Source organism: Mirounga angustirostris, unplaced genomic scaffold (assembly GCF_029215605.1).
Source record: "Mirounga angustirostris isolate CCGP_5_RB_7025 unplaced genomic scaffold, mMirAng1.0.hap1 SCAF_8, whole genome shotgun sequence".
NCBI lineage: Eukaryota > Metazoa > Chordata > Mammalia > Carnivora > Phocidae > Mirounga > Mirounga angustirostris.
The window spans coordinates 61,130,489-61,156,864 of record NW_026991716.1 but is presented as its reverse complement, the minus strand read 5'-3'; the positions used below and the strand labels follow the sequence as shown (position 1 = coordinate 61,156,864).

General features: G+C 41.8%; 1 protein-coding gene across 1 annotated transcript in view; it reads left to right on the top strand.

The window, feature by feature from the left end:
• The first annotated feature begins 1,671 nt into the window (after positions 1–1,671).
• Positions 1,672–26,376, top strand: part of B3GAT2 (beta-1,3-glucuronyltransferase 2) — a 65,133-nt gene continuing 40,428 nt past the window's right edge. Inside the window, exon 1 of the mRNA XM_045867071.1 lies at positions 1,672–2,280. Coding sequence (XP_045723027.1) covers positions 1,672–2,280 — 609 coding nt within the window. The remainder of the gene's footprint in view (positions 2,281–26,376) is intronic.

Here is a 26,376-nt window from a genome sequence, read left to right as displayed (position 1 = left end):
CACCAGTTGTTTACTCGTTGTCTTCCAGGCACTGTCATGGTTCTATTATGTCTTCGTACTCTGTTTGATTTTGACTGCACCACGTTTATACATCTAGGAGGGCCAACCCCTCCCGGTCGGGCTGTGTGGAAAGTGATTTCTTCGGGCCGCGCAGCGAGGAAGCCACGGGCTAGACTCCGGGGACCACCTTCTGTTTCCACTTGGCCACTTGCTACTGACCTCGGAGAAATCACTTTAAACGCTGAGCCTCAGCTTCCTCAGCCATAAAATGAAGGTGATTCTACTTTCCAGGCCTCTTTAAAAGGATCGTCGGGAGGGTCAAACGGAGTAATTCTGATGGCAGCGAACTGTGAGGAAATGTGACTCCAAATTACTGAAGGAAAAATAAGTTAAACATCCTCAGCTGGAGTTTTAGGAATTTCCCCCCAATGAGCTCACTGCAGGCAGGCAGCAACCGTTTGGATGGATTCTTTCTTACGGACCATCTTACATGCCGAACACCTACGTGTGGCACCCCTCCGTCTCCCAGGGCTCCTATTGATTTCCGCCTTTCAGTGAAAGCGCTTTTTGCTGCCGCTGTTGGGTACACACCCCAGCACACCAACCCTGCAGCTGGGGGCCAGAGAAAGGATCTTTTACCCTCTCCGCCTTTGTCCCCTCACTCCCCACCCTAGGTCTCCCGAGTTTTCCGCACGCGAATGGGGTTTCCTGGCTGATCTCTAAAGACCTTGCAGTATTTCAGAAAGCTACGAGCGCGCAGAGATGAGCGAACGAGCATCCAGCCCTTCCCGCAGGTCGTGCAGCCCCGCGGGGACCCTCCTCCCGCTCCTCCGGCGGTGCAGCAGCCGCCTCCAGAGCTAGCTCTCGGGGCCGTCAGCGGCAGACCCCGCGGAGAGCCGGGGCCCCCCTCGCAGCCCCTCTCGGCCAGTAGCAGCGCTGCTGGCTTCCCACAGGAGGGAGGACTGGGAGGACGCTGGAGTCTGCAGCGCCCCCGCCCCCTCGCTTTTTCTTTCTTTCCTTGCTTTGGGATCTTGCTGCCGGAGCCGGGAGAGGGTCTGAGAAGACAAGCGAGAAGGACCGGAGTGCAGGCTTCCGCTGCGGCGCGCGAGCAGAGCTGGGGGCGCAACATCTGCGGCGTCCCCTCCCGGTCCTCGCCCACCCGGCTGGGATGTGATCCAGGAAAGCCCTCAGCGCCTGCCTCCCGCCCTCGAAGGTGCCCCCCCAGAGAGCTCATTGGGAGCACACCGCTGGAGTCCCTTTGGCCGCAGCGCCACGGGACGGGAGTGGCAAGGAGTCCCGGGGCCGGTTCCCAGCTCCCACTCTTCAGAAAGAGCGGCGGGGGATCACCGCTTTCCTGGCGCTCCGCGCAACTCCGGCGCGAGCAGCGCGCGGCTGGACAGAGTCCCGCTTCCCGCCGACTCACCGGGATTGGGGGACGGCGTCTGCCCGCCTGCGCTCCCTGTAGCCCTAGCTTCTCGGCACCTGCGCCGATCTCCCACGCCAGGGGCCTGAGCCCCGCGGCTCTCGGCCCCCGCAGCATCCTCAGACCCCATGGAGAACGCGCCCGCCGCGGCTTCCTGAGTGCGGGCGCCGCCGCCGTCCAAACTGCGCGCTGGGGTCCTCCATCTCGCCCCTCTTAGGGGCGTCCGAGAGGCCAGCGAAGAGCGCACCATGAAGTCCGTGCTGTTCAGCCGCTTCTTCATCCTCCTGCCCTGGATCCTAATCGTCATCATCATGCTCGACGTGGACACGCGCAGGCCCGCGCCCCCGCTCACCCCGCGCCCCTACTTTTCTCCCTACGCGGTGGGCCGCGGGGGTGCCCGACTGCCGCTCCGCAGGGGCGGCCCCGACAGCAGCCCCGGGCGCGGCTGGCAGAAGCGCAACGAGTCGCGGCCACAAGCACGGCCGCGGCCCGAGCCGCCTCTGCCCACCATCTATGCCATCACGCCCACCTACAGCCGCCCGGTGCAGAAAGCCGAGCTGACCCGCCTGGCCAACACTTTCCGCCAGGTGGCGCAGCTGCACTGGATCCTGGTGGAGGACGCGGCGGCGCGCAGCGAGCTGGTGAGCCGCTTCCTGGCGCGGGCCGGGCTGCCCAGCACGCACCTGCACGTGCCCACACCGCGGCGCTACAAGAGGCCCGGATTGCCGCGCGCCACGGAGCAGCGTAACGCGGGTCTCGCCTGGCTGCGCCAGAGGCACCAGTATCAGCGCGCGCAGCCCGGGGTGCTCTTCTTCGCCGACGACGACAACACCTACAGTCTGGAGCTGTTTCAGGAGGTAGCGGCCGGGCCGCCCCAGCTTGGGAGGGGGGGCGCGCAGGAGGGGCTTCGGGGCCGGCCGGGCTGCGGCTGCACTTGGGAGTTCTCTCTCTTCCGTACTCCCATTCGGGACTACAGGTGGAGCGCTCCTCGCGGGCAGCCCGCAGCTTCGCCTGGCCCGGGCGTGTTTACGCTGGCCTTGGGGGTGGAGCGTGGACGGGAGGACCGCTGTGGCTCAAGGGAGGGGGTGTGTGACCAGGGGCTTCGCAGTCCGCCTGGTCTCGAGATTGAGCCGAGGGAGTAACGCAGGTGAGGCGCGAGGCTATTTCCAGGAACGAGGCTCTGGCTGGCTTGAGGATGGAGCCCAGATGGCAGAGAGAGTCGCTGGGCGAGGCACGCTGTCCGGAACAGGTCGCGGAGGGACCCAGCTCCCTGGGCAGGCGGGCTTGGTGTATTCTCGAGTCTAGAACCATACAGGGAGGAAGGTGGAGATGGTGACTAGAAATCACGCCAGAGACAAATTTCTCTCTTACAGCCCGCTGGCACGGAAATGGTTAGAGTGAAAACAGTGACTTCTCCAGGGTGTGTGTGGTGGGTCCAGCCTCTTTCTCTTCCTGCACCCCACAAAAGCCCTTTCTGATTCTGAAGATTGCCTCTTTTTCAAGGAAAACCTCTGGTAAATGAGTTGAGACTGTTGTGCCCTGTGGTTGTCTTTCTGCCGCCCGAATTATGAGGAAGACAGCCCCATTCTTTTTCTGAGCCTTTCTCTAAGGCCTCTCTTGGGCAAGTTAGCCAGGCCACTCTTGCACCTGCCCATTGCATCCTGGTGCTCCCTGTGAGGTCCTGGGTGCAGCACGGTCCCCTGCCGCCTAAATGGCTCTTTTCCCTTGGAAGGCCACTCATGCACAGAGCCAGCAGGGGGTTAGGACAGGTTTTACTTCTTGAGGCTGGTATTTTGCAGTCTGTGTGTGTTCTGTGGATGAGTCCGGATTGCATGGTTTTCACTATTCTTCCTTATACACAAAGATACCTGGGGGAAAAAAACAAAAACTTGGGATTCTTTGACACTTGGTGGAACTTGCTTTCCTTTATCCCAAATTCCTTGACCTCCTGCTTTGGAGACTCCATCACACCCCCCGCCCTGCCAAGTAAATTGGACAACGTGTGTGTCTAGTAAACATAAACGCCCAACAACTTCATCCTAATATCTGTTTGGCTTTCTTAACCTCAGGACAGAGTGACTTTATACACTTTCAATTTAATTTTTTCTGCCTATGTGGCTTTTGAGAATCCATTTTTTTTTTTTTTAAAGATTTATTTATTTGACATAGAGAGAGACAGCGAGAGCAGGAACACAAGCAGGGGGAGTGGGAGAGGGAGAAGCAGGCTTCCCGCGGAGCAGGGAGCCCGATGCGGGGCTCGATCCCAGGACCCTGGGATCATGACCTGAGCCGAAGGCAGACGCTTAACGACTGAGCCACCCAGGCGCCCCGAGAATCCATTTTTTAAGGGCAGTTGCCACCTTCCTTTCTATTCATCCTCTCCTTCATGAATAAAAGGACCAGTAATTGCTTTCCATCCTTTCTTCAACGTTTTGCAATGTAGGCCTTTCTTTCCATGTTCCTTCAGAAGAAATAGATAAGCTTGACATTGTAGGGGGTAGTCTTTATTATAACCAAGATCAGAGAGAGAATCTGATTTTTCTTTAAGTTGGGCTTCAGTTTTGATCCTGCTTACATACTCTTTCCCCCAAAGATACGGTGGTTTGTATTCTGAAGCAAAGACCTTTACATTTCAATACACCATAATTTTAAACTTCAAAGTTTTTATTATTATTATTTTTTACCCTTGGAAGTTGCCTCGGAACTTGGAAGTTGCCTTACCTGTAGAAATGTGTGGTCTTGGCATACGTAATGCACATCATTATTAATAGACTTTTTAGGGGGATGGGCTGTGAAGGGGGAGTGGTTTTTTGGTTTATTTCCAGGTTCTAGCGCATTGGTGTGAAGGGTTAGATGAGTGCGAGAGCTGGTAAACAATGGAGCCCAGTCTTTCTTTGATGCTTCCCAAACTGAAGGAAGGCTTGTTGGTGGGGGATATTAAAGCAGCAAGAGAAAAACCCAGTAGATTTTTTCATTGGTCCATTGGAAAAAGAGAAAGAATATAAAGGAGGAGAGGGTGAGGAGGAAAAATAGTAGTGGCCCAGAGGAAACTATAAAGGGTAAAACATGCAAAACTTATAAGACACTAAAATTTTGTACAGTAGGAAGTAATGGAAAAAAAATCAAACTTAATTTAAGAGCACGTGCAACTCTTTATGGAGAGGTAGGTGCCAAGTGGTACAAAATATACGACAGAAGGACTGTTTAAAAAACGTCATACACATGATACATTTGGAATTGAAATTCTGTAGCTTCCAGAGGCCACTCCCAGACAGTAATTTCAAGACTAGTCCCTTTCTCCACCACCTCTCATCCTCCCTCACACACAGTGTTTTTGGACAGAGTGGGCATCTATTCACCATGCATATATGTTGATACATTCAGTTTTCCTTTTTGCAACGCATTCTTTTCCTTGTAAGGCGAGCAATATTGAACTCTCTAAAAAGTCAGGTTAGTGGGATTTATGGATCCTTGGATTTGTGCAGTAATGGGATGGTCTACCTTATACCCGTTCTAAGATTAATGATTCCATGTGGATTATAGTCTAGACATTGCTCTCTTGGAGAACAGGTAGGACTAGATAAAACATCTAAAAACTGCAACTCCTTGGGGGGAAGGGAAGATGCTGATAAAGGATGCTGTAGAGGCGAGGCGTATTGATCTCAGTCCTCCATATTGTGCATACACACAAATTAGTTTTTAAGTAATTCACGGTACTTGAGAGAATGTCCCAAGTCAGGCTTCATCTTTTATTCATAGTGCTTCTAATTTCCATGGTTGATGTTAACGTAGATAAGATAAAAGGAGGAAAATGAACCAGGTACAAATTAGCTCGCTAAGCATTGGCTGCAAATGAAGGAAACTAAAAGATGAAAGGTCTCCAAATTAAATTAAAGGCGCAACAGGCAATCTGTGTTCAATTATTCCTCCCTGGTAACTGGAGAGCTGCTTTCTTCTTCCATACAGCTAACTGATGTTCAGCCTCCCCTCTCAACTGAGCTGTGCTGCCAGGAAGGAAATATTTGCATCAAAATAGTGCTACCTTAGCAGCCAAATCCACTTGCAAATGAAGCTCTGGGGGGAGTGGTAGCCACAGAAACTGGACTGTCCGTTGGAGGAGTTGGACAGGGTTTTTTAGGTTTGCAGTATCCCAGCAGGTCCTTCTGCTCTCCCTGTGGCACGGAGGGTTTTAGCCTACAGATGTAGTGCAGATAATCCTGCCTTCCCGAGCACCCTATCTGTCTAACCCCCCCCCGGAAAAGCTTCTTTGTGAAGGATTTAAGCTACTTTAATACAAGCCACAACTGCAGATAAATGTGGCTCTCTATCTAGTTATATTTTCAATAACCCTATTGATGAGACTTCTGTTCTTCACTAGAAAACCTTCCAGTGTTTCCTGAGTTTAAAGCTGACGCTTTTCAGGTGAAGTTGCTTTCACCTTTGGAAATCAATTGAATCGAAAGGTTACAAAACAGTCCTTTCCCAGCAAGAAGAAAAAACTTAAAAATTTTTAACTTTAAATTTAATGAGCAAAGACTGGAAGACAGGCCAGCCGTGAGACACTTAAGGGGGGGTGGGTGAAAGGACTCAGTTAATGAGAGGGCACCTTGAAGATGCTTTCTGGCAAGCAGTGAACTAAGGAGGCCCTTTGTTTCGATTTTTCTGTTGGGTGCAGTTAAGCTATTTGTGTGCTGAGCAGGTGGAGGAGTCGAGGTTTAATTTTCTGTCTCGTTCTTTTCCTGAAGCATCAGTATGCTCCCCTCTTTATATGCAGCTTGTTAGAGCCACAATCCAAAGGATATTCAGATTTACAATGTTTGGCACTTCCCCCCAAGTAGTAAATTCTGCCTGTGTTTCTTGAAAGGAGACCAGAGATCTACCTTTACTTTTACCTTTGATACTGTTACTTAGTGTAGGGTAATTATCTTTTCGAAGTGAAGAAACCTAAAAGAATCTCTTAGGTGTAGCATAAAATGACTCTTTTACCTGAAATGTGCCCTTTGTGTTTTATTTCTCCCCATCTAAAACCATATTAATAATCCTGTTGTAGGGCTGATAAAACATGAGAATTTTCTAAAACTGCAGCCAATTTCCTTAGTCTGTCCAGTGTTAAATCTCAAGATTTTCTGTGTTCTCCCTGGGTGTATAGTACTTGGGTTAGGGCTAATTTTTGAGTTTTCTATGAAGACCAGTTTTCATTTGGATTTTGAGATTTTAATGGACCAGAAATAACAATTTGGGTTTAAAAGACATTCTCTCTACTGCCTCTTCTTGTTGTCTTCTTCCATCATTCTTTGTCCCCCAACCTACTTTTCACTGATTATCCTTTCTCATGAATAGACATGAAGACATGCCTGGATTATTGTTTGGTGCAATGAACGTGTGTCTTTTAAACATTTAGACTCTTGTCTCCTTCTTGGAAACTATAGTGGGTGACTCCATTTTCTTCTGTCTCCTCCCTTTGCCTCTAAATTACAAGCTGGTAAATTTTCTCTTGTGTGAACAGTAATGGAATAGTAATTGCTTTTAAGGCATGCTACAAAAGCAAAATAGAAGAACCAAAGGCAATGGTCTTATTCATTAATTATTCCAGGTGGTATTCAAGTAGTGCTTTTTTTTTTTTGGTACAGAATTCAATAATGTTCAGATATGTCTGTTCAAACGTTTTGAAGTCTGAGGAAATATTTGCTCAATCCATATAGTTAACACATTATATACTTGATTTGCAATGCTGTTGAAGCATGATATTTAAGTTTTGCATGGATCTCAAGTCCTTCCTCCAAAACACAAATAAACTTGTTACACCAGTCCGTAGGTAGGTAGGTAAATAGGTAGGTTTAGAACAGATTTCCAATTCACAGCAATAAATGAAGATAATCCATGCCTGGTAGTTCTTGTGCATAATTTAAAATAAATGTTAAAATACTCTTTCCCATGGATACAGGCAGAATGCAGTTGACATCATTTGAGCACTTCACTATGGGCCAGGAACCACCCTTAGGGTTTTATGTGTTTTAACTTCTTTGTTCCTCACAACAGCCCCTGAGGTAGGTACTGGTTTGTTCCTATTCTTTCATCCTACTGCTGATATTTAGGTCTGAGCATAGTACTTTGGTGACCACAGAGATTTTTAAAAGTGCAGCAGGAATCTAATACAGTCATTTACTCTGACTGGTATAATTGGCATCCTTATTTCATAGTTGAGTAGAAATGCCTGGGAGTAACTTGAACAGGTCATGCAGCTGTTCAGAGACAGAATTTGGAGCCCAAGTCCTCTGGTTCTAGAGTCTGCCTTTTTTTTTTTTTAAGATGTATTTATTCCAGGGGCGGGGCAGAGGGGCAGAGAGCTGGAGCCCAGCTTGGCGGCTCCATCTTACGACCCTGAGATCACCACCTGAGTCAAAACCAAGAGTTGGACGCTTAACTAGACTGGCCCCTGGCATTACCCAGGTGCCCCTAGAGCCTGCGTTTTTGATCTTCCTGAGGCAGATACATGTACAGTCGGATGGAAATATGTCAGTGTGGTAAATAAAGCAGTTGATCAACAGGAGTATTTATTTCTTTTAAAAGACTTACTTATTTTAGAAAAAGAGAGTGGGGGAAGGGGCAGAGGGAGAGAATCTCAAGCAGACTCCCCGCTGAGCCCAGAGCTCAAGGCAGGGCCTGATCTCACAACCCTGAGATTACGACCTGAGCTGAAATCAGGAGTCTGATGCTTAACTGGCTGAACCACCCAGGCGCCCCTCAACAGGAATATTCTAACATTGTTGCTGTCTCCTGCCACACTTAAACTCAGGTCTGTCTTCTTGGACATATCAACTTCTAATTTTCCTTTTCGGCCTTTTTTTCCCCTAATATCATTTGATCTTACGAACATTTTATTTCATTTCACATTATCTCATTTATAGCCCATTGGATTTTTAGATTTTTTTTTTCAAGTCCGGTGAAAACTGCTAAGTTAGTATATAAACGGTAATCTTTTATATATATATAAAATGTTTGCTTTTATGTATATATAATATGTGTGCTTTTTAAAACTATTCTTGTGAACAAGAAAGGATAATTTCTGCAAGAAGATAAAACATTAAAATTAATTTTTTCCCTCACCTGATAGATATACATCAGCAGCTATAGCTACTGAGTACATATCTTCTCAGGACAGGCAGAATTGAATGGAAGAAGAATTGTTGGGGTAGAATGGATGTCAGGGACAGTACTGAATTATTTCGCGTGGCAGGAGCTGGGTGCCCAAGTCAGTCTGAGCTGAAGCTCATGTAGGACACAGACAGCCACTGGTTGCTCTCTCCCACGGAGGCTGAGGCAGCTCCTTCCTGGAGCACAAAGATGTACTTGTAGCAACCTCCAGCCAGTGTGCTGGTCATGCTGGCTGCTGAAGGCCCGCACTGTGAGGTGCACCAGACTGGTCACTTGTTGACAGAAGGCTTAATTTTCTTGTCTGTTATTTTTTGGGGGCTTAGGAATTTCCCTGGATTAAAAATAAAATGCATAAATCATTGGTTGAGTCTTTTTGCATGTTAGGAAAACCTTGGAGATGTCTGTGCTGAGGAGGGTGATCAGGTTCTCTACCTGATCTTATTTGGTCATTTGGTCTTTTCTTCAAAATAACTGAAAACTTAAAAGTTGTTTTTTTTTCCCCCCAATCTCCAGCAGTGGAAAGAGAACTTTAAATAGTAATGTATGTTACATGCAGAAACTAAGACCTTCGTTCCTTCATTCTGAAAGGCAGGTATTTATAAATTGTATCTTCACATCGAGAAGATATTTGAATGTAATTAGTATGCGTTCTCCTCCACTTGACAAATGTTAATTGAGCATCTACTGTGTGCTAGGCACTGTGCTTTATCAAGGCAGGGCGTAATACAGCTGTGAACAGAGAGGGTGCCTCCCAGTCCTCACAGATCGAGTGTCTGGACTAAATATGCGTGCTAGGATCAGTGCCTGTTGAGAGAAATGCAGATGCCTGGGAGTGTAGAGCATAGACAGCTAATGGGGTTGTAGGTTGTAATGTAGAGTGATTGTAGAAGTGACCTCTGAGCTGAGACCTAAAGGATGATGGGGCCTAGTGGGTGACAGGGCAGGGGAGGGAGCCGTAGTTAAGAACCTGAGCACAGAGGGTGTGTGAATATCCAGAGAACAGAAAGATGTCCTTGACGAGAGAGGGGATGGGATGGAGGAGTAGGCAGCCACGGCCCCATCTTCTGCATGCCAAGTGAGATACTTAGTTCTGGGGGAAGAGTTAGCATTTCTTCCCAAGCCTGTCCTATAAAGAAAAGAAGTCTTCATTTTTTGTGTGTAAACCCGTGGCTTTAGAAAGTGTGTACATAGCCATGCAAGTAGGTATGCTTTCATTGTTTCCCATCTGGTTTTCAGATCACCCATCAGGCAAATCTCTGGCTTTTAACTTTTTAAACAGAAGTTAGATAAGGGTGGGGGGAGTGAATTAGTAGAAAAACTATAAGTATTTGTTCATCTAGTTGTTCCAAGCAAGTGGTATTGTAGACTGTTGTGGATTCTTTTATAGTGCCTAACATCACATTATATAATGTGGTATATGTATTTCAGTTGACCATTTCTCCCACTACAATCTAAACCCTGTAAGGGTAGGCATTTTCTTTTGTTCATTGTTGTATCTTTAGTGCTCAAAGCAGAGCCTGCCATGTAGTAAATGCTCATTAAATATTTGTTGAATAAGTGAATGAATTATAGGGAGATTAGAAGCTGAGGGGCTCTCTTACAGAAGGAATCTGTTCCTAGAAAGGAGCCCTGAACAGAGATGGTTGGTCAGATAACGCTTTTGAAGTCTGTGTTAGGTGTCTAGGATTATATTGAGCCTTTTAAATAGTGACTTTTTTAAGAAAAATGCTTGGGTTTTGTGTGTGTGTGTGTGTGTGTCTGAAAACATCCTTATTTCACCTTCATTCTTTTTTAAGATTTTATTATTTGAGGGCGCCTGGGTGGCTCAGTCGTTAAGCGTCTGCTTTTGGCTCAGGTCATGATCCCAGGGTCCTGGGATCGAGCCCCGCATCAGGCTCCTTGCTCAGCGGGGAGCCTGCTTCTCCCTCTACCCGCCCCCCCCCCCCCCCGGCTTGTTCTGTCTCTCTCTCATGCTCTCTCTCTCTGAAATAAATAAAATATTTAAAAAAAGATTTTATTATTTGAGAGTCAGAGGGCTCGAGAGAGTATGAGTCGGGGGAGGAGCAGAGGGACAGGGAGAAGCAGGCTCCCCCCTGAGCAGGGAGCTGTGAGAAGGCTGCTGTTTACCCACTGAGCCACCCAGGTGCCCCGTAAATAGTAACTTAAAGATAAATGTGGCCCCTGTGCTGATTCTAAGAGCTTTCATGCTAAAAAGGGGAGCGGGAGCGATAAGGCCTGTGAATATTTGCATATGTAGCAGAGCATTGCTGGCAAAGCCCGTTCAGACGGCAGGAGGTACGTGAAGGTGCTTGTGAACCAGTTGAGTGTTAGGCCTCTTCACACTGGATGCCGGTGGGGAGCTTGGGTAGGAACTTGGGAGTTAAAGAGCCCCATGTTCAAATGCAGCTTTACCGCTCAGTGGTTGCATGATTTTGGCAAGAGCTGCCTGCCTCATCGGACTGCTATTTAAGTACTGACCTATTGGCAAGTTACAAGTGTTAGTTCTGTTTCCCTTGTTCTCCTCTGTGGGTGACTGCCCCCGTTGAGAGGTATGTATCAAGTCGCTGCCACACGGTTTCGTTAGATGTCTTTAAATACTCCGTTTCTGAGATCTGGATGTGTTTCTGGGGGCCAGGAGGAGGTGCAGGTGCCTGACTTTCCCAAATTAGTCTGTACCCAAGTGGAACTACATGAACGGGGTGTCTTAACTACACCACTGGGTGTTACCAGAGTGATTAGAGGGACAAGAGTTAAACAGGGCTTATCTACAAAGAGTCCTGGGAAGATGCGAGAGAGTAAAAAGCATCTTAAAGGACATTTTAGGTTGAGAGGAGGTGGAAGGCTGATTCTTCTGTGGGTTAGGAGGTCTGAAGCTGATTAATGTGTGCGTGAGAGCTAGGAAGTTGGCCCATATGTAGCTCAGACCAGGTCCTAGGAGTGATTTTTAGCTCCTTGGCAGTCCTAGGACCCAGCTTGGTCCCAGAGCATGTTGCAAGATAGGTTATTTCTGGCATGAATGAATGAATCAGAGATAGTATGTTACAAAGGAGAGGGCAAATTAAAGGGAAGAATGCAATGAATCTATTTTTAAAGCACACGACTAGAAGCAATAGCTTGATTTTTGAGGTCATTTGCTAGGGATGGGAAGGTCAGGAGAATTCCTCTTTCCAGCACCTACTGTTGCAAAAGGCAGAGAGGATCCCTTTTGACAGTCTCACCTTGTGCCCAGCACCCTCCAGCCTTAACTGGGACACTGAGCTGGCCTTCAGCTGACTGGCAGTTATTGAGAAGTCAACCCTGAGCTTGTTTCTCTTTATTCAAACATTGCTTACATTTTCATAAGTAAAAAGCTTACAAAGCTTTTGAAGCTTATTTCCTGCCAGAATTGGGAATGTAGCAGTTGGAGTGTGGTGTGTGTGTGTGTTTACCCACAGGGTCGTGTGGGGAGTGTGTGTGTGTGTGTGTGTGTTTACCCACAGGGTCCCCTCATTGCCTCCTTGCCTGCAAATGCTATGAGTACTCTCCCAGTTCTTTCTTCATAGACCCTGCACCCTCCACATCAGTCTCTTACAAGAATTGTGGTCACACCCAGGGATCTGGTGCAGTGATCCTCACCATTTTCTGTTCGCATAACTCCTAAAAGAACTTAGTAAAATTATACACTCTCTAGGATGTTTTCAAATTGATGTCTAAATTTTTTAAATCACTTAAAATAGTTGCAAAGGATGTAAGTTTTAGTGAATTATAAATACATTTATTAATGAAAAAAATACAGTGGATATTATAAAAACTATAACAGTTTTATACTCAACATTGATAGGCTTTTCAGTAACATCTGGAAATTTTATATTGTTCCTTTTTCTGTTTCCATTTTCTCTCAGAATTTTATCTTAGCATAATATTTTGAGGTTCAAGGTCCTTTATTGATCCTCTAGTCACACACATCTGCCATAACAAAAATGATTATAGATAGAATTAAAAATTTTTTTTAGAGATTTTATTTGACAGAGAGATATAGCGAGAGAGGGAACACAAGCAGGGGGAGTGGGAGAGGGAGAAGCAGGCTTCCCGCTGAGCAAGGGAGCCCGATGCAGGGCTCGATCCCAGGACCCTGGGATCATGACCTGAGCTGAAGGCAGACGCTTAATGACTGAGCCACCCCTAGAATTTAAAAAAAAAAAAAAAAAAAATTCCTATGGCTATAAACTAAGGTCTTAAAAATTCTTTAAGATTGAGTTAACAGTACAATTAGTAGCAGTAAACAAGTAATCAAAACAACATAAATGTCATGCATATGAGTACATATCATTTTTGTAAAATTGTTACTCATTTGTAATAAAAAACCCATAAATGTTGCCAGCTTGGATAATTAACTCTTAAGCATAAAAGCTACGTTTATTGGAAATTGGATTCTTAATGATATGGTTGGAGCATTTTATTGTTGCTATCTATTCACTGATGAATATTACTGATTGCCAGAAAGAGATAGGGTTTAACATAATTCTGTTCTTGTTAGGTCAACCTTGTCTACATAAAGAAATAAGATGGAAAGCATTTTCTTGTAGTGGTGTTCTTCAGTTTTTTGAACTCTCAAGCTCTAAGCAAAAACCATATGGTGATCTCTTAGCAAACAAATATTTAATGATCTATTGATGACATTAGGTCGCCTTCAATTTTGTTGAAAGCAAATAATTAGAAACCTCTTGTGTTCCAAAGGGATTTATTACTCATTCATTAAAGACATTAACTTTCTTAATAAAGACAACAATGTTTCTAATTACCTTTGTTTAGTGCCCTAGAGATTTGACCATGGTGGGACAGTGCATTTAATATGATTCAGGGTGGGTGAGAAGTTGACCTTTTTCTGTGACGTGGGAGAAGAGCAGAGGGAAGAAGAACCTGCCCCTCTACCTGAGAATTGAGTTTTAGGAAAGCAAGTAAGAATGCTGAGGGTCTGAGAATTTATTCCCTTAAAGCTGTGTGCTCAAATATTACATGGAGAGTCTTTATATATATTCAGACACCATGCACCCTAAGTCTGAAAACTGCAGTTTTGGTAGAAAGAGCACTAAATTAGGAGCTGGAGAATGTGTGCTCATGACCTCAGGGGAACTGGACTAATGTTTTCTGATGGCTTGCTGTGGGCTAGGCCCTGCCCGAGTGTTTGGGTGTGTACGCTATTTAATTTTCATGGTATCTCTGAGGTAGGAACTATGCTATCTATCTTACAAATGAGGAAAAGCCCTAATATTCAGCTGCCTTACAGGGCTTGATACAAATGTAGGTAGTTGTTGTGACATTTAAATGAGCTGATACACCTGGAAAGTGGGCAAATAGGGCAACTTCCCTGTCCATTTGGACATGTGCTTCTATCAGAAGTTGGTGGCCACAGGAGCTGTGGAAAGGCTCCAGAAGGCAGAATGTCCAAAAACCCTGAGCCACCATGGCTGTACCAACCCTGACAGTCTCCATGGCCTCACGATGCTGCTGTCAGCTGATGGGAATGGGAATTTAAGTATGATCCATGTGTGGATGTGTTGTTTATCATCTAAATAAACTTGGCATTGCAAGATTGAAATGCCAGTGTCATTTTTAAAGGTCAAATGACAGTTTGGGGATATTTTTATAACTTTGGAAAGTTCCTCAGCTACATCTGTTCACACTGGCAAAAGTTCTAGAGACCTCCCTGGGTAGTCTTTTTCTGTTGGGGGTGCTGCAGCCTTGCTTTGCAGAAAAGTTCTGTTATGCACAGTCATTGGAGCTGGTATTTGGAACTCCTGTTCTATTAATTGTTTTCATTTTCCTTGAATGGTTCTATTTAACTGTTTACCTTTCATTCCTGCTGGACATACTGAAAAGATAGGCTCTGTGATTTTTAACTTTTATGATCTTGTTTTCCTCTTTAAGGAATTTTTTAAAGTTTTTCTTTAAATTCCAGTTAGTTACCATACAGTGTAATACTAGCTTCAGGTGTACAATATAGTGGTTCAACACTTCCATACATCACCCGGTGCTCGTCACAGCAGGTGCCCTCCTTAATCCCCATCACCTGTGTCACCCATCCCTCCCCCCCCCACCCACCCACCTCCCCTCTGGTAACCATCAGTTTGCTCTCTATTGTGAGGAATCTGTTTCTTGGTTTGCCTCTCTCTTTTTTCCCCTTTGCTCGTTTCTTTTGTTTCTTAAATTCCACATATTAGGAAATCATATGGTATTTGTCTTCTCTGACTAAATTCGCTTAGTATTGTACTCTAGCTCCATCCACGTTGTTGCAAATGGCAAGATTTCATTTTTATGGCTAATAGTCCATTGTATGTATATACCACATCTTACTTATCTATTCATCAGTCAGTGGACACTTGGGCTGTTTCCGTAATTAGGCTAATGTAGGTAATGCTGCTATAAACATTGGGGTGCATGTATCCCTTTGAATTAGTATTTTCGTATTCTTTGGATAAATACCCAGTAGTGTGTGTGCTGGATTGTAGGGTAGTTCTATTTTTAACTTTTTGAGGAACCTCCATACTGTTTTCCAGAGTGGCTGCACCAGTTTGCATTCCCACCAACAGTGTAGGAGGGTCCCCCTTTCTCCGCATCCTTGCTGGCATCTGTTGTTTCCTGTGTTGTTTTTAGCCATTCTGACAGGGGTGAGGTGGTATCTCATTGTAGTTTTGATCTGTATTTCCCTGATGACCAGTGATGGTGAGCATTTTCTCATATGTCTGTTGGGCATCAGTATGTCATCTTTGGAAACATACCTACCCATGTCTTCTACCCATTTTTAATTGGATTATTCATTTTTGGGTATTGAGTTTTAGCAGTTCTTTATATATCTTGGATACTCTTTATCAGATATGTCATTTGCAAATATCTTGTCCATTCCAGAGATTGCCTTTTAGTTTTGTTGATTGTTTCCTTCGCTGGGCAGAAGCTTTTTATTTTCATGTAGTTCCAATAGTTTATTTTTGCTTTTGTTTCCCTTGCCTCAGAAGACATATCTAGAATAGAAGTTGCTATCGATGTCAAAGAGGTTCTCTTCTGTGTTCTCTTCTGATGCACAGTGTTCTCTTCTAGGATTTTTATGGTTTCAGGTCTCACATTTAGGTCTTTCATCCATTTTGAATTTATTTTTGTGTTTGGTGTAAGAAAGTGGTCTAGTTTCATTCTTTTGCATGTTGCTGTCCAGTTTTCACATTATTTATTGAAGGGACTGTCTTTTTCCCATTGCATATTCTTTACAGCTTTGTCAGAGATTAGTTGACCACATAGTTCTGGATTCATTTCTGGGTTTTCTATCTTGTTCCATTGATCTATGTGTCTGTTTTTGTGCCGGTACCATACTGTCTTGATCACTACAACTTTGTAATATAACTGGAAGTCTGGAATTGTGATGCCTCCAGCTTTGCTTTTCTTTTTCAAGGTTCCTTTGGCTATTTGGAGTCCTTTCTGTTTCCATACAAATTTTAGGATTGTTTGTTCTAGCTCTGTGAAAGATGTTGGTATTTTAATAGGGATTGCACTAAATGTGTAGATTGCTTTAGGTAGTATAGACATTTTAGTAATTGTTATTCCAATCCATGAGCATGGTATGTCTTTGCATTTTTTTGTGTCATCTCCTTTTTCTTTCATCACTGTTTTATAGTTTTCAGAGTATAGGTCTTTTACCTCTTTGGTTAGGTTTACTCCTAGGTATCTTATGGTTTTTGGTGTAATTGTAAATGGGATTGATTCCTTAATTTCTCTTTCTGCTGTTTCATTATTAGTGTATAGAAATGCAACTGATTCCTGTATATTGATTTGTATCCTGTGACTTTACTGAATTTACCAGTTCTAGCAATTTTTTGGTGGAGTCTTTTGAGTTTTCTATATAGAGTATCATGTCATCTGCAAATAGTGGAAGTTTGACCTCTTCCTTGCTGATTTGGATGCTTTTTATTTCTTTTTGTTTTCTGATGGCTGTAGCTTGAACTTCCACTACTGTGTTAAATAACAGTGGTGAGATTGGACATATCTATTTGTTCTTGACCATAGAGAAAAGCTGTTAGTTTTTTCCCATTGAGGATAATATTAGCTGTAGGTTTTTCATATATGGCCTTTATTATGTTGAAGTCATGTTCCCTCTAACCTACTTTGTTGAGGGTTTTTATCATGAACGGATGTATTACTTTGTCAAATGCTTTTTCAGCATCTATTAAAAGGATCATATAGTTCTTACCATTTTTTTTTATTAATGTTGTGTATCACATTGATCAATTTATGAGTGTTGAACCACCCTTGCAACCCAGAAATAAATCCCAGTTGATCATCGTTAATGATTTTTTTAATGCATTGCTGGATTTGGTCTGCTAGTATTTTATTGAGAGTTTTTGCATCCATGTTCATTAGGGATACTGGCCTGTAGTTCTCTTTTTTAGTGGAGTCTTTATCTGGTTTTGGTATCCGGGTAATACTAGCCTCATAGGATGGATTTGGAAGTTTTGCTTCCTTTTTTATTTTTTGAAAGAGTTTGAGAAGAATCGGTATTAACTCTTCTTTAGATGTTTGGTAGAATTCACCTGTGAAGCCATCTGGCCCTGGACTTTTGATTGTTGGGGTTTTTAAATTACTGATACAATTTCTTTGCTGGTTTTTGGTCTGTTCAAGTTTTCTGTCTTCCTGTTTCAGTTTTGGTAGGTTATATGCTTCTGGGAATTTATCCATTTCTTCCAGGTTGTCCAATTTGTTGGCATAGGTTTTCGTAATGTTCTCTCATATTGTATTCTGTGGTGTTATTTCTCCTCATTTGTGATTTTATTTCTTTTTTTTTCTCTTTTCTTTTTGATAAGTGTATCTGGAGGTTTATCAGTTTTATTACTTTTTTCAAAGAACCAGCTACTGGTTTCATTGGTCTCTTGCTTTTGTAGTATCTATATCATTTATTTCTGCTTTAATCTTATTTTCTTCTTTCTGCTGGCTTTAGGCTTTGTTCTTTTTTTTTTTTTTTATCTCCTTTAAGTGTAAGGTAATGTTATTTGAGATTTTTCTCACTTCTTGAGGTAGGCCTGTATTGCTAATACTTCCCTCTTAGGACTGCCTTTGATGCATCCCAAAGGTTTTAGGCTATTGTGTTTTCGTTTTCATTTGTTCCCACATATATTTTTTTTTTAATTTCTTCTTTGATTTCCTGGTTGAATCATTCATTGTTTAGTAGCATGTTTCACCTCCATGTATTTGTGGTCTTTCCAAATTTTTTCTTGTGGTTGATTTCTAGTGTCATAGCATTGTGGTCAGAAAAGGTGCAAGATATGATTTCAGTCTTTTTATATTTGTTGAGGCCTGATTTGTGAACTAATACGTGATTTCTTCTGGAGAATGTTCCATGTGCACTTGAAAAGAACATGTATTCTGCTGTTTTAGGATGGATGTTCTGAATCTGTTAAGTCCATTTGGTCCAGTGTGTCATTCAAAGCCATTGTATCCTTGATTTTCTGTTTAGATGACCTGTCCTTTGACTTAAGTGGGGTGTTAAAGTCCCTTACTGTTGTTGTGTTATCAATTAGTTCCTTTATGTTTGCTATTAACTATTTTATATATTTAGGTGTTCCCATGTTGGGGGCATAAATATTTATAATCATATCTTGTTGGATTGTCCACTTTATGATTATGTAATACTCTTTTGTCTCTTCTTACATTCTTTATTTTAAAATCTAGTTTGTCCAATATAAGTATTGCTACTGACTTTCTTTTGACATAATTTGCAGGATAAATGTTTCTCCACCCCCTCACTTTCAATCTGCAGGTGTCTTTAGGTCTAAAATGAGTCTCTTGTAGGGAGCGTATAGATGGATCTTGGTGTTTTGTTTTTTTTAATCCATTCTGACATCCCCCTTGTCTTTTGATTGGAGCATTTAGTCCATTTACATTCAGAGTAATTATTGATAGCTGTGTATTTACTGCTGATTTTATTACTCATCTTGTTGTTTCTGGAGATTTTTCTCCTATCCTTTCTTTGTCATTTTCCTTTTGCACTCAAAGTCCCGTTTAATATTTCTTGCAGGGATAGTTTAGGTCACAAACTCCTATAGTTTTTGTTTATCTGGGAAACTCATTATTTCACCTTCTATTCTGAATGATAACCTTGCTGACAGAGTATTCTTAGCTGCAGATTTTTTCCCATTCAGCACGTTGAATATATCATGCCACACTCTTCTGGCCTGCCAAGTTTCTGTTGAGAAATCTCCAGCTAGCTGTATGGGTTTTCCCTTGTCAGTTAAGGACTTCTTTTGTCTTCCTGCTTTTAAGATTTTTTAAATTTTAATCACTGTATTTTGCAAATTCAATTACAGCTTGTCTTGGTGGTATTGATGGGACTTCTCTGCCTCCTGGCTCTGGATGTCTGTTTCCTTTCCCAGATTAGGTGTGTTTTCTGCTCTTATTTCTTGAATAAATTTTCTGCCCTCTTTCTCTCTCTTCTTTTGGGATTCCTATCATATTAATGTTATTACATTTGATGGAATCACTGAGTTCCCTAAGTCTATTCTCATGTTGCATAATTCTTTCTTTTGTTCAGCTTCATTATTTCCCATTATTTTGTCTTCTGGGTCACTAATTTGTTCCTTTGCTTCTTTCAGCCTGCTGTTCATTGTTTCAAGCCTATCTCCAGTCTCCTTTATTGCATTCTTCATCTGATTCTTTTTTAACTCTTTCATCTCTGTGGTAAGGGTCTCACTAATGTCTTCTTTTCTCAAGCCCATTAAGTATGCTTATGATAATTGCTTTAAATTCTCCACAGGCATGTTACTTATATCTGTTTCTCTTAAATCTCTGGGCATGGCTTTATCTTGTTCTTTCATTTGGGATAAATTCCTCTGTCTTGGCATTTTGTCCAAGTCTCTGCCTTCTTCTGTGTGTTAGAAAAGCCAGTTATGTCTCCTGCTCCTGAAGGTATGGCCTTGTGAAGAAGAGGTCATGTAGTGCCCAGGGCCTGGCACTTGAAGGAGTGTCTCTGGTGTGTGTTGCATGTGCTCTGCTATTGTGTTTTGGCTGCTCTGTCCTTCAGGCCATTCCTAACTTGCCTCTCCTTGCCTGCTTTGGGCAGTGTTTGGTCCCTGGCCTGAATGTGGTGAGTTTAAGTAGGTGTGCTCTGGTCTGCTTCTGAAATGAAACCTGACACCACTTCCACAAGGACTGTGGAGGCTGTGCAGAACTCTCTGGTTGGGAGACTCAGTGCGGGCCTGGGTTTGTGCTGGTCTTCTGGGGGCGGGGCCTGCCGTGCTGGCACTGAGGTAAACTTGTCTGAGAAGGGCAGTCCCACCAGAGTACTGGGGGCTGGGGCTCGGTGTAAGCAAGTTAGGCAGCCAGTGTCTGTGCTGTGCTGCTTCCCACAGGTGGCTCTGTGTTTATGCTGAGGGGCAGGGGAGGGAAATGGTGCCAGCCAGCTCCTTTGTTCCCAGAGAGGCATCTCCATGAATGCTGCCTCTCAGGGACACGTTCTGAGAAGAGGGAATAATCTCCCCACTCTGTGCTCCAGGCATTCTTCAGATGGCTGTTTCCACACCATGTGCCCCCAGGTAGTTTGCCGGCCTTCTCTCTGAGAGCAGTGCAGTGCCCTGTGGGCTTTGTTGCTTTGTCTTGGCCAAGCTGGCTGACCTTTAAAACTCCAGGCTTTAAGCACCATGTGTTGCAGGAACTCACAAAATTCAGCCTCTCTCATTTTCCAAGCCAGTGGTTTTGGGGAAGTGATCTCCTTGTGCATTCCCCTGCGTGCTCTCTCTCTCACCCTTTTCCATGACCACAGCTCCCTCCTGTCTGTACCACCTGTAATCCATTTCTCCCTAAACCATGTCTCTGAACTTCCCACCTTCAGTGTGGCCTCTTCTTTCCCTTTAGTTGTAAAGTTCTGTCAGTCTTCAGGTCGATTTCACTGTTTAAGGATTTAAAAAACGGAAATGTTAACAAGTTGGGTTGACGATGCTTGTGGTTTCTGTGGACAATAATAAGGTTTTTACAACAACGCTGGGTTTCCTCTGAAAATCAGTTGATTGTCCTAGAGTTTCAAATCTAGGTGTTCATTTGGTTGGCTCTTGTAAATCCAGTGATATTTAAAAGTAAGTGCCTATTCTTTTTCTTATTATATCTCTTTTCTGTAGATGTGAAGAGCAATGGGAGAGAAGCAAAAATTGAATATTTCTGTAATTTTTTATTGTGGGGAAAATATACATAAAATTTACCATTTTAACCACTATAAAGTGTACAGTTCAGTGGCATACATACATACATACATACATACATTCACTTTGTTGTGCAACCACTGCCTTCATCCATCTCCAGAACTTGTACATTATTCCAGACTGAAACTCTGTGCCCATTTAATAATAACTCCCTATTTGCCCCTCCCTGGTAAACTGTAGTCTACTTTCTGTCTGAATTGGACCATTCTAGATAACTTCTGTAAGGTAGAAGGAATATTTGTCCTTTTATGTCTGGCTTATTTCACTTAGCATAAGATCCTCAAAGTTCATCTGCATTGTATCAAGATTTCATGCCTTATTCTTTTTGAGGGGAGCTATTGTGAGTGCTACTGTGAACATTGTTGTATGGCTATCTGGTCAGGTTTCTCCTTTCAGTTCTTCTATGTGTATATAATGAAAGTGGAACTGCTGGGTCATAGGATAATTTTATGTTTAATTTTTTGAGGAACTCGCATACTATTTTAGGTAACAGTGGCACCATTTTACATTCCCATTAACAGAAGACACACAGATTTGACTTGCTCTACATCATAGCCAATACTTGTTATTTTCTGTTTGTGTTTTGTTTTTATAATAGCCATCCGGATGGGCATGAAGTGGTATCTCCTTGTGGTTTTGAGTTGTGTGTTTTCCTAATGATTAGTGATTTGACCATCTTTCCATGTGCTTATGGACCATGTAGTTTTTGGAGAAATATCTATTCATGTCCTTTGCCCATTTTTAAAAATTCGGTTGGTTTTTGTTTTCTGTTGAGTTTTAGGAGTTCTTCATATATTGTGTATATTAATCCTGTATCAGATATGTGATTTGCAAATATCTTTTCCCATCCTGAGGGTTGCCTTTTTATTTTGTTGATAGTGTCCTTTGATGCCCTAAAGTTTTAAATTTTGAGGGAGTTTAATTAGTTTTTGCTGCCTGTGCATTTAGTGTCTTATCCAAGAAATTGTCACCAAATTCGTTCTTTTCCCCTGTTTTCATCTAATAGTTGCATAATTTTAGCTTTTATGTTTAGGTAATTAATGTTGATCTATTTTGAGTTAATTTTTGTACATAGTGTTAGGGATTTAACTTCATTTTGCATGTGCATATCTAGTTTTCCCCAGCACCATTTGTTGAAAAGACTGTCCTTTCCTCATTGAATAATCTTGGCACATTTGTCAAAAATGATTTGAATATATATGTGAGGCTTTATTTCTGGGCTCTCTATTCCATTAGTATACATGTCTGTCTTAGTAGCATGGTTTTAATTGTTGTTGCTTTATAGTAAGTGTTTAAATCAGGAAGTGTGGGTCCTTCAACTTTGTTCTTTTTCAAGATTGTTTGGGCTATTTGGGGTCCCTTGAGATTCCAAATGAATTTTGGGTTTATTTGGGGGCTCCATTCTATTGATCTATGTGTCTGTGTCAGTAGCAACCTGTTTTGATTACTAGTGCTTTGTAGTATAGTTTGAAATCGGGGATTGTGATACCTCCTGTCTTGTTCTTTTTTCTTAAGATTGCCTTGGCTGTTTGGGGGTCTTTTGTGGTTTCCATACAAATTTTAGGATTATTCTAGTTCTGTGAAAAATGCTATTGGTATTTTGATAGGGATTGCATTAAATATGTAGATTGCTAAATATGTAGATTCATAAATAAGTATGAATGTTTTAATGATGCTCATTTTTCTTGTCCATGAGCATGGAATAGATTTCCATCTGTTTGTGTCATCTTCATTTTCTTTCAACATCTTATAGTTTTCAGGGTGTAAGTTTTTCACCTTCTTGGCTTAAAATAGTCCTAGGTATCTTATTCTTTTTGACGCAGTTGAAATGGAATTGTTTCTTCTCTTTCTTCTGTTTCATTATTAATGTATAGAAATGCAACAGATTTCTGTATATTAGTTTTGTATAGTGAAACATATTCTGCAACTTTACTGAATTCATTTACCAGTTCTAACACTTTTTTGGTGGAGTCTTTCAGGTTTCCTATAGGTAGTTTCATGTCATTTGCAAATAGAGACAATTTTACTTCTTCCTTATCAATTTGGATGCCTTTTATTTCTTGTCTGATTGCTGCAGGTAGGATTTCCAGTATTATGTTGAATAAAATTGGACATCCTTGTCTTATACCTGTTCCTAGAGGAAAAGCTTTCAGTTTTCCTCATGAAGTATTATGTTACCTGTGGGTTTGTTGTATATGTCCTTCATTATCTAAACCCACTTTGTTGGGAGTTTTTATCATGAAGGGATGTTGAATTTTGCTGGTTGCATTTTCTGCATCTACTGATGAGACCATATGTTTTTTATCCTTACTCTTGTTAATATGATATATTACACTGATTGATTTGTGAATAGTGAACCAGCCTTGCATCCCTGGAATAAATCCCACTTGATTGTGGTGAATGATTTTTTTAACATATTGTTGATTTTGGCTTGCTAATATTTTGTTGAGGATTTTTGCATCTGTGTTCATCAGGGAATATTGGCCTGTAGTTTTCTTTTTTTGTAATGTCTTTGTCCGGTTTTTATTTTCAGGGTAATGCTGTCCTTGTAGAATGAATTTGGAAGTTTTCCTTCGTCTGTTTTTTGGAATAGTTTGAGAAGTTTGAGAAGGATAGGTATTAACTTTTCTTTAAATGTTTGATAGAATTCACCTGTGAATCCCTCTAGTCCTTGACTTTTGTTTGTTGGGAGCTTTTGAGTACCAGTTCAATTTCATGACTAGTAATCGGTCTGTTCAAATTTTTTATTTTTTCCTGAGTCAGTTTTGGTAGATTGTATGTTTCTAAAAAATTTATTAGTGTCTTCTAAGTTGTCCAATTTGTTGGCATATAGTTTTTCATAATCTCTTATAATCCTTTGTGTTTCTGTGGTATTGGTATTTCTTTCTCATTTTGTCCTTATGTGAGTTCGTGCTCTTTTTTTTCTTGATGTCTTGCTCAAGTTTTATCAATTTTATCTTTTCAGAAAGCAGTTCTTGGCTTCATTGATCTTTTCTCTTTCATTTATTTCTATTCTAATCTTTATTATTTCTTTCCTTCTACTGACTTTGGGCTTTGTTTAGTATTTCCTCTTTGGTTTTGTTGTTGACCCATTCACTTAGTGGCATGTTGTTTAGTCTCCATGTGTTGTGGTTTTTTCCAAGTTTTTTTCTTATAATTGATTTCTAGTTTCATATTATTGTGATTGGAGCAATGCTTGATGTGATTTTAATCTTTTTTAATTTGAGACATTTTTTGTGGCCTAACCTGTGATCTGTTCTGGAGAATGTTACATGTGCACTTGAAAAGAATGTGTATTCTGCGCTTTTTGGATAGGATGTTCTGTATGTATCTGTTAAGTCCATCCAGTCTGGTGTGTTGTTCGGAGTCACTTGTTTCTTATTAATTCTCTGTGTGAATGATCTACAGATTAATGTAAGTGGGGTGTTCAAGTTCCATATTGTATTACCGTACATTTCTCCCTTTATGTCTGTTTATATTTGCTTTATGTATTTGGGTGCTCTTATGTTGGGTGCATAGATACTTACAATTGATATATCTTCTTACTGGATTAATCCCTTTATTATGTGTTGCCCTTCTTTGTCTCTTACTATAGTCTGTGTTTTAAAGTCTATTTTGTCAATATATGTATTGCTACCTTGGCTTTTTAATTTCTATTTGCATGATATATGTTTTTCCATCCCTTCACTTTCAGTTTGTATGTGTCTTTAGGTCTAAAATGAGTTTCTTATAGGCAGCATATAGATGGATCTTGTTTCTGTTTTTTTTAATCTATTCAGTCACCTTGTGTCTTTGATGTATTTAGTCCATTTATATTTAAATTATTGATAGGTATGCACATTTTGCTATTTTGTTAACTGTTTTCTGATTATTTTTGTAGTTCTCTGATCCTTTCTTATTCTCTTGCTCTCCTCCTATCATTTGATGGCTTTTTTGGTGTTATGCTTGGATTCTTTTCTCTTTATTTTTTGTGTATCTGTTACAGGTTTTTGACTTATGGTTACCATTGGGTTCTTACATAACATCTTATGTGTATAGCAGTGTATATTACATTGATGCATTGATGGTCACTTAAGTTAGAACACATTCCAAAAACACTTAATTTTTTAATTCCCCCTTTAACGTTTTATGTATATGATGTCGTATTTTACATCTTTTAATTTTGTGTATCCCTCAACTAATTTTTGTAGATGTAGCCAATTTTACTCCTTTTGTGTTTTAACCTCTATACTTCCTTTAAAATTGATTACCTTACTCCTTCTATTTGTTTGGTTTTACCTGTGAAATTTTTTCCTTTCATAATTTTCTTCTATTGCCTTTATTTCTACCTGTAGAGTTTCTCTTAACATTTCTTGTAAGGGTAGTTTAGTGGTGATGAACTCCCTTAACTGTGGTTTGTCTTTATCTCTACTTCTATTCTGAATAATGGCTTTGCTGTGTAGATTATTCTTGGTGTAGGTTTTTTCCTTTCTGGCCTGCAAAGTTTCTGCAGAAAAATCAGCTGATAGATAGCCCTGTGTGGATTCCCTCGTATGTAAGTTTTCTCTTGCTGCCTTTATAGTTCTCTCTTTATCATTACTTTTTGCCATTTTAATTATTATCTTAATGTAGGCCTTTTTGGATTTATCTTGTTAGGGACTCTGTGATTCCTGGGCCTGGATATCTGTTTCTTTCCCTAGGTTAGGGATGTTTTCAGCCATTATTTCATCAAATTAGTTTTCTGTCCCCTTCTCTCTTCTCTTTCTGGGATCTTTACAACACAAATTTTACTACACTTGATATGAATTCCTTTAACATGGCCTCATTTTAATTTTTTTAATTTTTATTTTTTTGCTGTTCAGCTTCATTGCTTTCCATTATCCTGTCTTCCAGATCGCTGGCCCATTCTGCATCGTCTGATCTACTGTTGATTCTCTGTTTTTCGTTTCAGTTAATGAATTCTTTAGCCCTGTTATTTTTTCGAAAAAATATTTTCTCTTTGTTGAAGTTCTCTCTAAGGTCATTCACTTTTCTCGAGTTCAGCAAGTATCTTTATGACCATTGGTTTCAATTCTTTATCAGGCACTTTGCTAACCTTTGTTTAGTTTAGCTCTTTTACTGTGATTTTTGTCTTTTTTTTTTTTTCAGGTTTTCATTATTTTTCATTTATTCTTCTGTCTCATTTTGTCTAGCTGTCTGTGCTTGTTTCTATGTATTATGTAAGTTAGATTGCCTGGTCTTTAAAGGAGTGGCCTGTGTAGAAGAGGTCTTGTGGCACCTGTAGCTCAATCCCCCTGGTCACCAGAAAGAGGAGCCTCAGTGATGTTCCTCGTATGGGCTGTGTGCACCTTACTGCTTTGGATGAGCTGCTCTTGTCTTCATCCCAGCAGGCTACGATGACCTGCTTTGCCTGCTGTGGGCACACTGGTCAGGGTTTATTTCTTAAGCTGTCTTGAGGGCTGAGGCCACCATGGGTTTGTTAGTAAATGGGGCCAGCAGTCAGCCTGCTTGTCTGCAGTTAGCCTCTCTGGTGTGGGTACACCAAAGGGCAGGGAATGCCACAGATCCAGATGCACTGAAGGGCATGGCTTGCTCCCTGTGCAGCCAGCT